Below are 15,370 nucleotides of genomic sequence, written 5' to 3'. Positions count from 1 at the left end.
CCACCCGGCTGTGTCGTAATATATGTATTTGCCAATATAAGAAGGTTGCAAAACGTCATAATTTTGTTTGTTAAATATGATGGTATAGCTAATTCGTTACTTGGTCGGTTTATATTAGGTACAGGCGTCTTTGGTATAAAATACGTCAAGATTATATAGGTTGGATAATGTCTTGATTTATTTTGTGAAATATGGAGGTGTTACTGAAATGTAATTTAGTCGGATTATATTAAATGAGACATCTGTTTATTGATGTCATTGCTTGTTTGTAAAAATGATTCCATCAAAAACATTGTAAAAAGATGCAAGTCTTGCAATGCAATTTTTCTACTACAAAAAAGTTTAAATAGGGATGGATCTCCTAAACCGTGCGTCGTCACGCAAAAATAATAAAATTTTCGTTCCTCTTCAGAACCACACGCACTGAACATTTGAACAACCTATCACATTAGGACATTATTATAGTAATATTTTAAGGACATCATTATTATTTCATTGCATGTTTGAGAAAAGCACTATACATGCCTAGCCGTGAAAAGATCTTACCGGCTTCGTAACACTCTCTAAAACTTATAAAACGACACCCATGATGACTTTTATGTCAAAGCACACGGCAGACATCTTGGATCCCAAAACTGTCATGATTTTCGAAACCGGCACTCCCTAAAACCTATAAAACGACACCCATGATAACTTTATGTCAAAGTGCACGGCAGGCATCTTGGACTCCAAAATGGTCATTTTCGAAATCTGCACACCTGATTCAAATAAGGTGCATTTATATCTAGTAAGCCAACATCAACAACATCTATACATATTTACAGTCGAAATGTACTTTTGATAGTAGTAGTACGAAATGTAATCTGAAAGGAATCAATTAATACATTCCTGTAGTGAGGAATCGACATTGATTTCAATTAGTAGTAATTGTAATATTAGAAAAGATGATTCCTGATTCAAGTGATCAGATTACAAAGTAATTTCGAGTAATCGTAGAATCAGGAATCAATTACGAAATACCCATCTCTGCTTGAGCTTGAGAGTGAATGAATATTCGCTCGATTGTCAACGATGATGACATCTATCAGTTAATCAAACGGGTAATAAGCAGCTGTTAACGTTACCAACTAACGTTAAAAATGGTGTATCGATACCTTTGACTTAACGTTACCTCAAATTGACAGCTGCTAACGTTACCATTTTATTACCGGTAAAGAGTAGTATAACTAACGGTACCTGGTCTAACGTTAGTTACAACTTAACGTTAAATCTGTCACCTCGTGGTAACGATACCAACTTTTTAACGGTATTTAAAGCCCTGAGTCATGGAGCTGCAGAGGCGTTCCATAGAAGCTAACCATAATAATTTACAATTATTTAACTCCAGTACTGGTGGAATGGTATACTGCGTTTAAATCTCTTTAAATTGTCGACGGGATGTAATCTTGAGCTTACGTCTTTTTTTAATAAATTTATCTGTAGAATATAGATATGTCACATCTCTTTCATTTTTTTTTATACATGGACGGGTTGAGGCTTGACCCAATACTCCCTAATCTCCTGCAGACTCTTCCCCCTCGTCTCGGGCACCCAGAGGGCCGTGTACACCACGCCCCACGCCGTCACGACCGCGAACACGTAGAACACCACGTGTACACCGAACGCGGTCGCTACGGGCGTGTAGAACAGCAGTCATGGAGCTGCAGAGGCGTTCCATAGAAGCTAACCATAATAATTTACAATTATTTAACTCCAGTACTGGTGGAATGGTATACTGCGTTTAAATCTCTTTAAATTGTCGACGGGATGTAATCTTGAGCTTACGTCTTTTTTTAATAAATTTATCTGTAGAATATAGATATGTCACATCTCTTTCATTTTTTTTATACATGGACGGGTTGAGGCTTGACCCAATACTCCCTAATCTCCTGCAGACTCTTCCCCCTCGTTTCGGGCACCCAGAGGGCCGTGTACACCACCCCCCATGCCGTCACGACCGCGAACACGTAGAACACCACGTGTACACCGAACGCGGTCGCTATGGGCGTGTAGAACAGCACGGTCATGGAACTGCAGAAGAATGAGAACGCCATGGACGCGCCGGCCATGCGCGCTCGCATCTGTGGACGAAATGTTTCGATCATAATAGTTGCAGCGAAATAACAGCTATATTTGAACTTTAAGATACGTCAAATAATAGATATGGAAACGATATAGATTAGATATGTCAGTGTCAAAAGTGACGTATTTCTTTGAAGAAACGTCGATTTTGACACTTGTTTGACACTTACCTACATATCTAATCCATATCTTTTCTAGATCTATTAACTGAAGTATCTTAAAGTTCGAATTGGGCCGAATGTTAATGTAAATTACATTCTATCTTCATATAAATATGTGTAACTACGGTGGTACTTATCTCAAAAGAATCCCTAGGGAATATATTAGATATACTATTAAAGTGAGAAATGAATTTTTATTAATTTCCTGAGATTTGTTTACTGTTTTTCTGCGCGACAGAGCCGGAAAATCTTTGTTGTGCTCAGCGGGCCAAAAGCTCAAGCTGACGCTTTCCTGCCGGAAGTCCATTTTTAGGGTTCCGTACCCAAAGGGTAAAACGGGACCCTATTACTAAGACTTCGCTGTCCGTCCGTCCGTCCGTCCGTCCGTCCGTCCGTCTGTCACCAGGCTGTATCTCACGAACCGTGATAGCTAGACAGTTGAAATTTTCACAGATGATGTATTTCTGTTGCCGCTATAACAACAAATACTAAAAACAGAATAAAATAAAGATTTAAATGGGGCTCCCATACAACAAACGTGATTTTTGACCAAAGTTAAGCAACGTCGGGAGGGGTCAGTACTTGGATGGGTGACCGTTTTCTTTTTGCTTTTTTTTTATTACCTAAAAACAAAAATAAAAATGAACTATGATTTACCCGGTATCTAGTATGTGAACACCTCAGCCATAACAAAAATAGCCACAGGAGCACCGTATGAAAGCAGACATAGATAGACGGACACCACGGGAAGCCATCGCGAACCCGAGTGTGTGAGGAAGTAGGTTGCTAGGGCATCATTTCAATATTGGTGGTATAAAAGGCTGAAGGATTTACCTGGTACGTGAACACCTCAGCCATAACGACCATCGGCACGGGCGCTAACCCAGCGCCATATGACAGTAGACACAGACACACAGATGCCACGGGAAGCCATCTTGGACCCGAGTGTGTGAGGAAGTTGGGTGCTAGGCCATCATTTCAATATTGGTGGTATAAAAGGCTGAAGTATTTACCTGGTACGTGAACACCTCAGCCATAACGACCATCGGTACGGGGGCTAATCCAGCGCCGTATGACAGTAGACACAGACACACAGATACCACGGGCAGCCATCTTGGACCCGAGTGAGTGAGGAAGTAGGTTGCTAGGGCGATCATGCAGAGGGAAACCACGGCGCAGCTGCAGGCCAGTGGGATCTGGGGAGGAAAATTTTAAAGTGTAAGTCATCATATAAATTAATAAATAAATATTATAGGATATTTTTACACAAAATGATCACTGCGCTGTCAGCGCTGCTAAAGAAGTTTTCACTTCAATAAGATGCAAAGCGGGCTTGTTTCAATAAATTCGATTGTCTTACCTTTCTCCCAAACTTTTCGATGGAGACCGTGGTGAAGAACGAGCCAGCCAGCTGCAGGAACCGCATGAGCAGCGTCAGCAGATTAGGGTCCCACGCGGAGCCGGCCCGGGCAAACACTTCCGACGCGTAGTTCATGAGGGCGAAGCACCCGGACAGGGTCTGGAGCGCCATCAGCATGAGCTTGACTCGGAGAGGTCACTTAGTGACCCGTTTTCATTGCTTGTTTCAATAGTAACTGTCTTACCTTCCTCCCAAACTTCTCGATGGAGACCGTGGTGAAGAACGAGCCAGCCAACTGCAGGAACCCCATGAGCAGCGTCAGCAGATTAGGGTCCCACGCGGAGCCGGCCCGGGCAAACACTTCCGACGCGTAGTTCATGAGGGCGAAGCACCCGGACAGGGTCTGGAGCGCCATCAGCATCAGCGTGACTCGGAGAGCGGAGAAGGTGGCCCGGTCCCGGACTGGGAAAAGAAGGTAGGGTCAGAGCGGGAACAGTGGCTCTGGGGGCCGATTTTTGAATTTCAACGGCTCGATTTCGTGTATTCCGTTCAATAATATGTCCACTACTAGGCATTTAAATTCTATTAATAGAATTTAAAACGAGTGGTCAATAGGTACCACCAGATTCCAAATGTCTATCGCTCGTATTTAAAAAATTAGCGATTCGCCATTTTCCACTGATTTTCGAGTGACCAAATCGAGCGATCGAAATTCAGAAATCGCCCCAGCTTCAACAGTGGCGCAGTCAATAAAATGTACCTACACTACAGAATAAATAATAATACTAGGTACAGAAGACTCACTCTCTAAAAAAACGCGTCCGTCACGGTCAGCACAGATATGGCCGCTAGGTGGCGACAGCGCTACGCGCGGCTTATGGCTACCCACTAAAATTGGGGTCGAACGGATGTATTTAGCTACCTGTAGCAAAGCGACGAAATCGCGGAGTGACCCACGCTTGCCTACACTACGGATTCAGATAAAAACCAAAGACATTGTTTTTACCTAACTAAAGGAATAATGTAATTGCAGATTAGCGTAGTTAAACAGTGTGTTTATCTACGTCTAGGTATATTTCCGAGATTTTCATTAAGTACCTAATCTTCATATATACACAGCAATATTATTCTTGCCTTAGGGTTATTAAACTCGTATTTATATTGAACTAAGGCTCATAGTCATGTGAATACAATACAAGTACTTATAATAATTTTACAAACGGATGAAGGTAATTATAATTCCGTATTATTACAGAGTATGAAATAACCGTTGGATTATGCTTTAAGTGTGTAGAAACTTAATATAATTACTGCATATACTTAATAAGTAGAACTATGAACTTTGAATATCACGCATGTGGCACGTTGGCTAGGCACCCTGTATTCCTACTTTTCGATTGGCGGATAAATCCATTGTCAGCCTACGGCCCCTGGGCAGCGCAGATAGGTCCAGCCATTGACGAATATCTCAGGACTGGCCTTACGGGCAATAAAAACATATGGGGCATGAATGGGGCCAGGGTCTATACCGCGAACCACTTTTGACTTGTTGCCTCCTTGTCACACTTATGTAAGAATTTACAAGTGCGACACAGAGGCAACACGTCGAACGTGGTTCGCGGTAGGCCCCCAGTACAGCGGTGTGACACTAACACCGTTACAACGCGATTGGTGGATGAGTTCGCATCACGCGCGCGATTGGTCGCAACTAGTTGCGTTAGACTGCACGATTGGCGAGCATTGAGTGACACCATTTTTAGTGCCCGTAAATCGCGTCCTGAGATAGGGTAGGTGTGTTAGTTTTCGTTCAGCTCTAGTTTTCGTCCACTTGACGATATTTGAATATAAACCTACATTAGTGCACACATTTGTACGTATTGTAATCCTTAATGTCAAAACAATTAATATCTGTCTACATAAAAACGATATTCTGCATTTAGAAAATTAGTAATCAATTATGTTATTTGCGAATCGGTCAAGTGGACGAAAACTAGAGCATGGACGGAAACTAGCGCAATGGCCCTATATAATACGTCAATGGTCCAACGGTACTTACTTATACTGCAGAGCGTGACCCTGGGCATCTCATCGAACCGTCTGTGCTCGTCTTTGAGTTTGTGCACTTCGTCAAGGACGGATGTCTCTCCTCTGTTCAGGCTCCGAAGCCACGCTATTGTTTGTGTTGCCTTCTGTAATAAATGCAGCATACATTTTAATTAAGAATCCCTAAGAATAATTTACTGAGAAAACCTTACGTGCGCCTGAACTAGGAATATAAACTTGTATCTCAGGCAAAGAGATACTAATTTAAAGAACAATAAAATAAATTAGAATCATGAAAAAATCGGGCAGCTCGTGGAATTCCTAGGCATATCGTGAAAAGTGAAAATCATTGTCTCGTTCCCTGAGTCGACGAGCGGGGCTCCTATTTCTGGACAGTTTGCCCTTCGGGCACCTGAAACAATCTAACGAGCCTATCCTACCTATACCTTTAAACGAGAAATTCTTGTACATATGAATATATACATAAATATTTATATATTTCAGGGATCTCGGAAACGGCTGTAACGATTTCAATTAAATTTGCTATACGAGTATGAGGGTTTTCAGGGGATCTAGCCAAGCTCATCATCATCATGATAGCTATAGGTCTAATTTTTGAAAAACGCGTATTTCGGAGTTTTTATTTGTTTTCCGAGGAAAGTTCGGTCTCCCAGATATTTGGTTTAATGTGACTAATACATACCGTCAAAACATTACACAGTAATTTTACTATCAGCTGCCGACATCTATAATATCTACACAGTAGATCGATCGCATTTATTTTATTATTACATTGTTATTCTAATCCTTAAACATATTTGCAAGAAATGCATTTCGATAGGTGCACGGTTAGGGGCAAATTAAATATTAACGTACCTAATGATTAGTAATTAAGAGGGTAGGTTTGACATTATGGAAATTTGTTTTACATAATAAGAGATAAGAGATCTTTGCAAAAGATAAGAGATATTTATATAATTTGATGTCTATTAGCTATGCTATGCCCCTATGTTTGACTTTATTAGATTTTTTGATTAAGTATTGCAAAAATTAGGTGCGTAGGTACCGTTTGGATTCAGACCAGCATTTAATATAGAGAGGAAAATGGGGGACTATGTTTGTATGGAGTAGCGGTCACGTGACGTCGTTTCCTTTCCTCTTAATCTTAGATTGAAAACGGATTTTAAGGATTTTGGAATAAATGCAAGTTACGTAGTTAATAAACTAGTGACCACACGAGAGCTCAATACGAAGACATGTAAAATAGAGCCTAGTTGCTATGTGATAAGATCTATTACGTAATAATCCAGTCAATACGTCTTCCTTTTTTGCAGACCCTATTTATAGCAAGTTGCAAAAGCGCTAGACGTGGTATTTCTTAGAGTGGAATGAGACGTGGAATTGTATAAAGCAGCTATTAGATTGAGCAACATATGTAAAACATGTGTTTTAGTACTAGAGCCTCGGGGGTTTATCAAATAACCAACTGTTTTGCTTACGATTAAGTATAATGACAGACCGAATGCTTCAATTTGTTAATCTCTCATTCTAAGGTGGCTGTACTAGTGCTCGACATGCTATAATGCCCAATAGATGACACCCTGCTGTCACCTCTATTGACAATGACTTAAGTTTCAAGATGACATGTACTGGGACCACGTCGAGCACCAGTACCACTTACCTTACCATTTAGTACAAAATTATACTTCGTTTTTTTTTAGCATTAGAAATAAGGTAAACAATCTTGATGTGTCTTTTAATTGAAAAACACATTTTAAAAATGAGTTACGACAAATATGTAACAATTATGAATCTAATACGATCATTTATATTCCTCTGCTTTCATAAGTAATAGTTTTTGATTTTAAATAGCGTTTTTCAGTCAAAAGACATGTCAAGATCGCTTACCTTTTTGCAAGTTCTTTCTAATGCTAAAAAAACGAACTATAGTACAAAATCATAAACATTTGGGTAGTAAATTGGTTAATACGACCATCATTTTAGATTCTAGGATTATATTGGGATATAGAATAAAAAACCCAACTTACTGAAAGTGTTTCTTACCTTCTCTCTACCCCGCTTCAGCAAGTAGTTAGGCGACTCCGGCATGAAGCAGAAGGCTAGCGCATGGACGATCGCCACGGTCAAGTAGACCGCCTGGTTCTGTGTGTATGGCAGCCATGTGCCCAGTCCGTATACGAAGATGACGCCTAGCTTCAACAAACACAAATCAAAGTTAATTTCGTACGAAATAAAGTATCTATCGATTAGCCCCCCCCCCCCCCCCAACATCTAGCGTCTTTCGAGCGTCGGCGTCTACAACTCTATGGCCGCTGCTCGACGCAACGTCGACGCAACTGCACAGCTACGTCATTTTCCATAGCGCTGACCAGACGCCGACGCTCGAAAGACGCTAGATGTGGCCCCGCCCTTAGTTGGCATAAAGCGAAAAATACCAGGGTCCTATGACCCTCTCTATGCATGACTCTCTATTGGGAACGTGCGAAGTCGGTGGCGCTGATCGTCACAAACACAGGTAATCATATGGAATGTCCGACATTAGTACTAGCGGCAGCCGCTTGAACTAATTTTACTTCATAAGATTTAACATAGAAATTCCGACAAAATGAGGGCAGCACCTGTCGTGCACATCATAGCGAATAGGGGCCCAGCGATTTGCTAATTAGATAAACTCTCTGCAGCAATTTAGATAGCACAGACTGTGAAAGTGTTATTTTAAACTTCATACTTAATTTCATAGAAGCTTGGCGTATAAAATAACACTTGCACAGTATGTGCTATCAATATCGCTGCCAACTTAGATTGGTCTGACTCTACACATTTTATTTACGCTTAACTCGTTCGCACCGTTCCGGATTATTCCCCACTAGTTACCACTAAGTTAATTATTGTCACCAGTGGGGTTTTTAGGGTTCCGTAGCCAAATGGCAAAAAACGGAACCCTTATAGATTCGGCATGTCTGTCTGTCCGTCCGTATGTCACAGTCACTTTTTTCCGAAACTTTAAGAACTATAGGTAGTGTTGAAACTTGGTAAGTAGATGTATTCTGTGAACCGCATTAAGATTTTCACACAAAAATAGAAAAAAAACAATAAATTTTGGGGGTCCCCCTTACTTAGAACTGAAACTTTTTTTTCATCTAACCCATACGTGTGGGGTATATATGGATAGGCCTTCAAAAATGATATTGAGGTTTCTAATATTATTTTTCTAAACTGAATATTTTGCGCGAGAGACACTTGTAACTTTTAAAATAAGAGTATGATAAAACTAAAAAAATATATGATATACATTACTATGCAAACTTCCACCGAAAATTGGTTTGAACGAGATCTAGTAAGGAATTTTTTTTTAATCGCCATAAATCGTAAACCGCAATTTAATTATGTTACTTGCTGTTACGGAAGCCTTCATGGGCGAGTCCGACTCGCACTTGGCCGCTTTTTTTTGCTGCTGTCCTGAGTGGTAAAAACTGTGTTAAATTTAATTCGAATCGAATGTGTGTGAATGAGGCCCTTGAGTATATTTATTCAGCAAATAGACCTCAAGGTTGCCGGTTACTAAGATTCAATGAATCTCAATATAGTCGAGTGGGTCTAATGATAGATCCAAAATGATATTGCGAGTTTTCTACGGTTAACGGGACGCAATAATAAGCCTCAGAGGGGCTACCGCGAAAACCGAAAATCGCAAATTGCGGGGATCTTTCTCTTTTACTCCAATGAAGGCGTAATTAGAGTGACAGAGAAAAATGCCCGCAATTTGCGAACTTTGATTTTCGCGGTTATAGCCCAGTTGTCCGTCCGTACGTCCGTTCGAAAAAAATTAATTTACTTAATTTTATGGAGGCGAATTTTTTTGTAGACAGTCACATGCAGTAAGCGGCGCCAGTGCTGCTTACGTTATATCAAAGCGATCTGTTCAATGTACACCGGTACCACAAGAAAGCACTCAGAATCCTGTTAACAAGGTTCTTTTCAAATAAATATTATTCTTATTATTATCTCCCTAAATCAGTAGAAATTTAAGATCCTCAGAAAATACTTTACAGACGGACATCGTAAGAGAAGCCAGAGTTCATCGTCTGGAGTAACTAGCAGTCTCCTAACATAGACATACCATTTTTAGGTTTCATAATCATAATCTTATTCGTCGTACCTAAAGGGTTAAAACGGGACACTATTACTAAGACTCTACTGTCCGTTTGTCCGTCTGTCCGTCCGTCTGTTTGTCACCAGGCTGTATCTCAAGAACCGTGATAGCTAGACAGTTGAAATTTTCACAGATGATATATGTATGTTGGCGCTATAACAACAAATATTATAAAGTACGGAACCCTAGGTGGGCGAGTCCGACTCGCACTAGTCTTCTTAGTTCAGGGAAAGTCTAGGGTCAGAAAGTACGCACGTAAAGTAAGTAGTAAGCACGGAATGCGGAGGTTACGGGTTCAAGTCCTGCCGGAAGCGTAATTTTTCCATTTTTTTCCTTTAATATAAAATTCCGAAAGTACCTTGCAGACAGTCATAGTAAGCGAAGCTAGGGCTCCGCGCCAGGAGTCCTCAGCTATCTCCTTGACGTAGACGGGCACCACGACGAAGCACCCGGCCGCCGCTGCACCGGCGATGGCGCGCGCGGCTATCAGTAGTGGGGCGGAGAGGGTGGATAGTTTGATGGTCCATGATATCTGTGAATAAATATCTCGGCTATTGGTATGAAAAAATTAGGTTGCGCCTGAACCCGGGTTTAATAAAGTGCCATTTTCATCAACGCCAAGCCCCAGATTGCAGTAAACAACCCGTATTAGGAGCATTCCACGGGCTGTCCCGTACAAACGCATTTTATTTGCTGTGTTGCGACTTTTTTCTCGGCATTTAAAGCAGGCGATTATTTTTCTGTGCATATTTTTGACCATTTGTCATAGAATAGGAAACTCTTATACCTTTAAATCTTCAGAAACTTCGCGTTTGTACGGGACAACGGTAGACAATTTCATGGAATGCTCCATTAACATATCAAGTCGCCGATTAGTCGGCAGTCGGCACTTGACAAAAAAAGCAAGCAAGCAAGTAAGCAAAAATGGCAAGTGAGGAAAAATGGGGCAAAAAGAAATAAACAGCAAATATTTACGAAAACTTTTGTTCATTGACCGTGTGGACGCTTTCTTATGTCCGATTGTCCGGTTCTCGTATGAAATATAGCCTTAGCATTTATTTAACAAAAAAAAGTCGTGGGGTGTGGGGCACGAGATGTACCGTAAAACGGGGTGAGTAGGTTTCGCGGGGAGAGTTGGGTTATGAATGAGGAGAAAAGGTTTGAGGGGGGGTGAGAAGGGATTTTAAGGCTACTGCTACAAAAATAATGTATTCCAATTTTAAATGGGGCTATAGTAATACGCATAATTAAAAAAATCAATCCAACAATCTTCCAATCTTTCCTTCTTTGTATGAAAACCCTCTCACCCCAAATACGAGGCACTACGGGGTGAGGTGGGTTTTCCTCTTTATCGTCAAAGTTATGATATGGAACTACCCAAAATAAAATACAAACTAAAATACAAACGTCCGAACCACTTATTATATATATATACGTACACCATTCAGTTGTAAAAATGTAAAAATAAAATTGTATCGAGGTTTGAAAGTCAAATTTCACCCAACTCACCCCATTTTACGGTACTGACTTTATATCAAGTCAATGGCGGCGAAAAGGTTAAGTTGAAACGTATGTAGGTAGTACATGTAAGTGTCATCTTCATACTATAAGAAATACAATAATATTCGTTGAGAGGACAGAGAGGAGGAGAATTTGGTTGGCAAGTTTATTTGTATGGCGCCTTATGTTCTTTGTTAAGTGGATAATATGTCAATATTTGTTTCCATACATCTACGTCAAAGATATAATATGCTATACGCTTATTATGAGTTGACGTCGAGAGTAAAACACATCACTGTATGTGGTGGGGGAACTAATTCACGTGCATGGCTGTGGCGCCGCCCTAGTGGCTGTGGGACATATTGGTTATTTATTAGTATGCCATCTAGTTCAGCTGTCAAAACTGCTGCTACAATATTTTCTTGTTTATGGTTAAAATGGTAATAGATAAGTACTTACATTTGTAGGTGGTTTATCTACTTGATATTGCTGCCGCTAGTCACGAGATGTCGCTGTCAGTTACGGGATATACGAGTAGCAGGTTCTTTCTGTAGACTTTAAGCAGGCGTGGCTCACTCCGCGATTTCGTCGGTAGCTAAACGTACATCCGTTCGACCCCAATTTTGGGGTTTGCCATAAGCCGCGCGTGGCGCTGTCGCCACCTAGCGGCCATATATATGCTGATCGTGACAGACGCGTTTTGTTAGAGAGTGAGTCTTCTGTACCTACTACTATTATTTATTCTGTGCTTTAAGCAAGGACTTACACAAGATAGAAGAGACACTGTGATAATACAGATCTTCCTTCCGAAGCGGTCACTGGAGTAACTAAAGAACGGTATGCCGCAAATAGCCGCCAGTGGTAGTGCGGCCGCCAGCCAAGAGATGTCGCTGTCAGTCACGCCGGCGGCCTTCAACTGGAGACGGGTTGGCGACAGCCAGCCGATCTGAATGCCGTAGGTGAATGTAGGGATTGTTGCTGTGAACAAGTTTTTTTTATATTTATTTATTGCTAATAAACAAAAAAACACTTATAACTATTACAAAACTTCGCCAAACTGCGAAACAGTTTGTTGGCGAATGAAATACACCCAATTATACGTAAATATTTACACCTTCATGCTTAATACTATGCTAATTATGTACTTAGGGTAGGCGTGGCTCACTCCGCGATTTCGTCGCTTTGCTACAGGTAGCTAAAAGTACATCCGTTCCACTCCAATTTTGGGGAAGCCATAAGCCGCGCGTGGCGCTGTCGCCACCTAGCGGCCATATCTGTGCTGATCGTAACAGACGCGTTTTGTTAGAGAGTGAGTCTTCTGTAGCTAGTACTATTATTTATTCTGTGCTTACGGCCACTTGCACCATCCCACTAACCCGTGGTTAACCGGTTAAACCTGGAGATACCATATGGTATATGGTTACCAGTACAATTTGACACTGGGTTAAAGGATGACTCACGTTAGACCGGGCCGTGTCCGGGCCGGAGCTTCCAGGGCGTACTTTTCTATGGCATGGCAGGCGATCACGTGATCCTTTTAGAAAACGATGAGGCCCTGTCTAAATTTAAAATCATCCTTAACGGTTTATCCGGGTAACCCCGGGTTGGTGGGATGGTGCAAGTGCAAAGAAATTACAGTAGGGTGCATTGATAATAATTTTCTTGTGTTTTGGCTCGTGATCATATATTTCTGGTCAGGCTTTATAAATGGGATTGAAATCAAATCAACATCATATTTCTTACACCTGAATACGCCTCTAGATTCGATTAAATGCTATACTCGTTTGATTGCCATACCGCGTCTCGCTTTACGACACATGTTGCAATATGCAATATCGACTTCAACTGTTTATGTTATGAGCCAATGCTATTATTAACCTGCTGTTTTCAAAGAAACATCATAGATATGTATGTAATATCATAGAGAAATAAGAGAAAGAAATAGTAAGCTTAGAGTGTTCGTTCCATACTCTTTTCTTAAATTTTCTTAAAAGTGTAGGTACCATTTTTTTTTTAAATCCATCAACTTTTGGGTTATTTCTACTCAGAATCTCGAGGAATATCGATTTAAAAAGAATAAAAATGTGTCCTGAAAAATGACAGTTTCGTAACGCATTTTCACATAGGTACCTACATTTTGCATGGACCGTTACAAAACTGACACCCAAATGTATGAAAAACTGGGGACACTTTTTTTCTTTGTCTCATTCAATAGTACTCGTGATTCTGAGTCCAAATAACCCAAAAGTTATAGTTTCTCGAAAAAAAAAGGAAAATGTACCATTTTTTTCGGAAAAACCCGATAAACACTCATTTATAATACCTCATAAAATAAATTTTAAATGATCTTTGCCAAAACTTATTTGTAAGATTCTGATTTAACGATTTGTTACGGGTTTGATATTGTTTTGATACGACTTTGACGATCGCTCAGGTTGATTGGTTACATGCTATCATGATTATCTTGCATTTTTTGCGTACCTATATACCTACTTTAATAATATTAAAAACAAAGATATCGAAATTACCTATTATTATCACAACGACTAACTAACAACGACACTCTCGCATAACCAATCGGTGCTTGTACAGCTGTCAGAATATTTAATTAAGTAAGTTAATTTGACATTCATTAATATTTATAATTATAAATAATAAATATAAACTTGGTCAAGCAGATCTTGTCAGTAGAAAAAGGCGGCAAATTTGAAAAATGTAGGCGCGAAGGGATAGCGTCTCATAGAAAATTTGAATTTCGCGCCTTTTTCTACTGACAAGATTTGCTTGACCATCTATAGATACAAGGTGCAATTTCAGAATTTTGAGTCATCTTTTTTATAATATTAGGTGTTCAATATTTCTATTATATTAAAAAAAAATAACTTTCTCTTACCTAACAGTGCTGTTAAAATTTGCCTCCTAGCACTACTTTCGACAGGCGGCCGCTTTCTTTCCATGGCTGTATGATTCATTGCCACTGCCACAGTTCACCATCGATGACGGACGATTTAAAAACAAACACTACACTCGATACTTTTAGAGGTTATGTTGCGTAAACATTACCATACGCACAATTATATTAATTTACCGTTTGATTACTAGAAATTAATGATAAATATAACTTTTTATCATATTTAAAAGTAAAGTTAAGTTATCACAGCTTGGTTTTTAATCGTAGTTTTTTTTTAAATACGAACGTAGAGTCATACAGACGGCGCGAATCGTACTGAAGTCGGACTATAGCGTTATATGTATGTTTTATCTATGTCCACATACGTGCTCGAGTGGCATACATGTGTGTAGACTTTATGGTATAATTTCGCATATTTTCAGATTTAATTAGACAGCATTTTTGCGCAGATACCGTGACATTGTTGTCTACTGATTTTATTGTAATTAGTAATTAACTAATTAGTTATGGAAACGGTTTGGTTTAAGTTAATATTGTTAATTGTCAAGCATCTGTATCTTCCTACTTAAGCTATTTTGTATGTATAACGCGTACATGTAAAAAATGTACTATTCATGAGAATTGATAGAGTTGGGCGTAATATGTCTATAATTATAAATTTTAATGAAATCATATTTTTTATAAATTTATACTGTAGGCTAAGTTTTTGTATTTTTATTCGTACATATTGTTTAAAATGCAATTACCTATCCACCCACGTATCTATTCAATTTACTCGTAATAATTAAAAAAGTCAGACAAAGATATAAAAAGCTTTTGGTAGAGTCGCGAATTAAGTAGGTAGGTATTAAGTTAATTTTTAAGAAGTAAAAACGTTCACTGAAAAATTTACTCTAAGGTAGGTATTATATACAGGTTGTTTGGTACATCGTTTGCCAAATTAAAACAGCAGATAGGTTGAGTCATTTGCTATCTTCCCAGGCCTAGAAATTTTTAAATTTGCGCACATTTTTTTTTCAGTACTATGGCAGTTTTTCGTAAATTAAAATTTTTTTCTTGAGCAGTAGTAAAAAACATGTCCAATTTATTTTTTCTAGACA

The 15,370-nt window shown here is 39.6% G+C and overlaps 1 protein-coding gene across 1 annotated transcript; it reads right to left on the bottom strand.

Moving 5' to 3' along the window:
- Positions 1–1,883: 1,883 nt before the first annotated feature.
- Positions 1,884–14,580, bottom strand: LOC134673793 (facilitated trehalose transporter Tret1-like). Its single transcript, XM_063531821.1, has 8 exons — positions 14,253–14,580; positions 12,126–12,337; positions 10,218–10,391; positions 7,750–7,899; positions 5,699–5,831; positions 3,887–4,104; positions 3,296–3,478; positions 1,884–2,120 (listed from the first exon to the last, which is right to left on the bottom strand). Exons 1-8 carry the CDS (start codon positions 14,329–14,331, stop codon positions 1,884–1,886), a joined length of 1,386 nt encoding a protein of 461 aa, XP_063387891.1. The 5' UTR covers positions 14,332–14,580.
- Between the last annotated feature and the right edge of the window lie 790 nt (positions 14,581–15,370).

Source organism: Cydia fagiglandana, chromosome 19, assembly GCF_963556715.1.
Source record: "Cydia fagiglandana chromosome 19, ilCydFagi1.1, whole genome shotgun sequence".
NCBI lineage: Eukaryota > Metazoa > Arthropoda > Insecta > Lepidoptera > Tortricidae > Cydia > Cydia fagiglandana.
The sequence above is the reverse complement of the archived record's forward strand: the minus strand, read 5'-3'. Positions and strand labels throughout refer to the sequence as shown.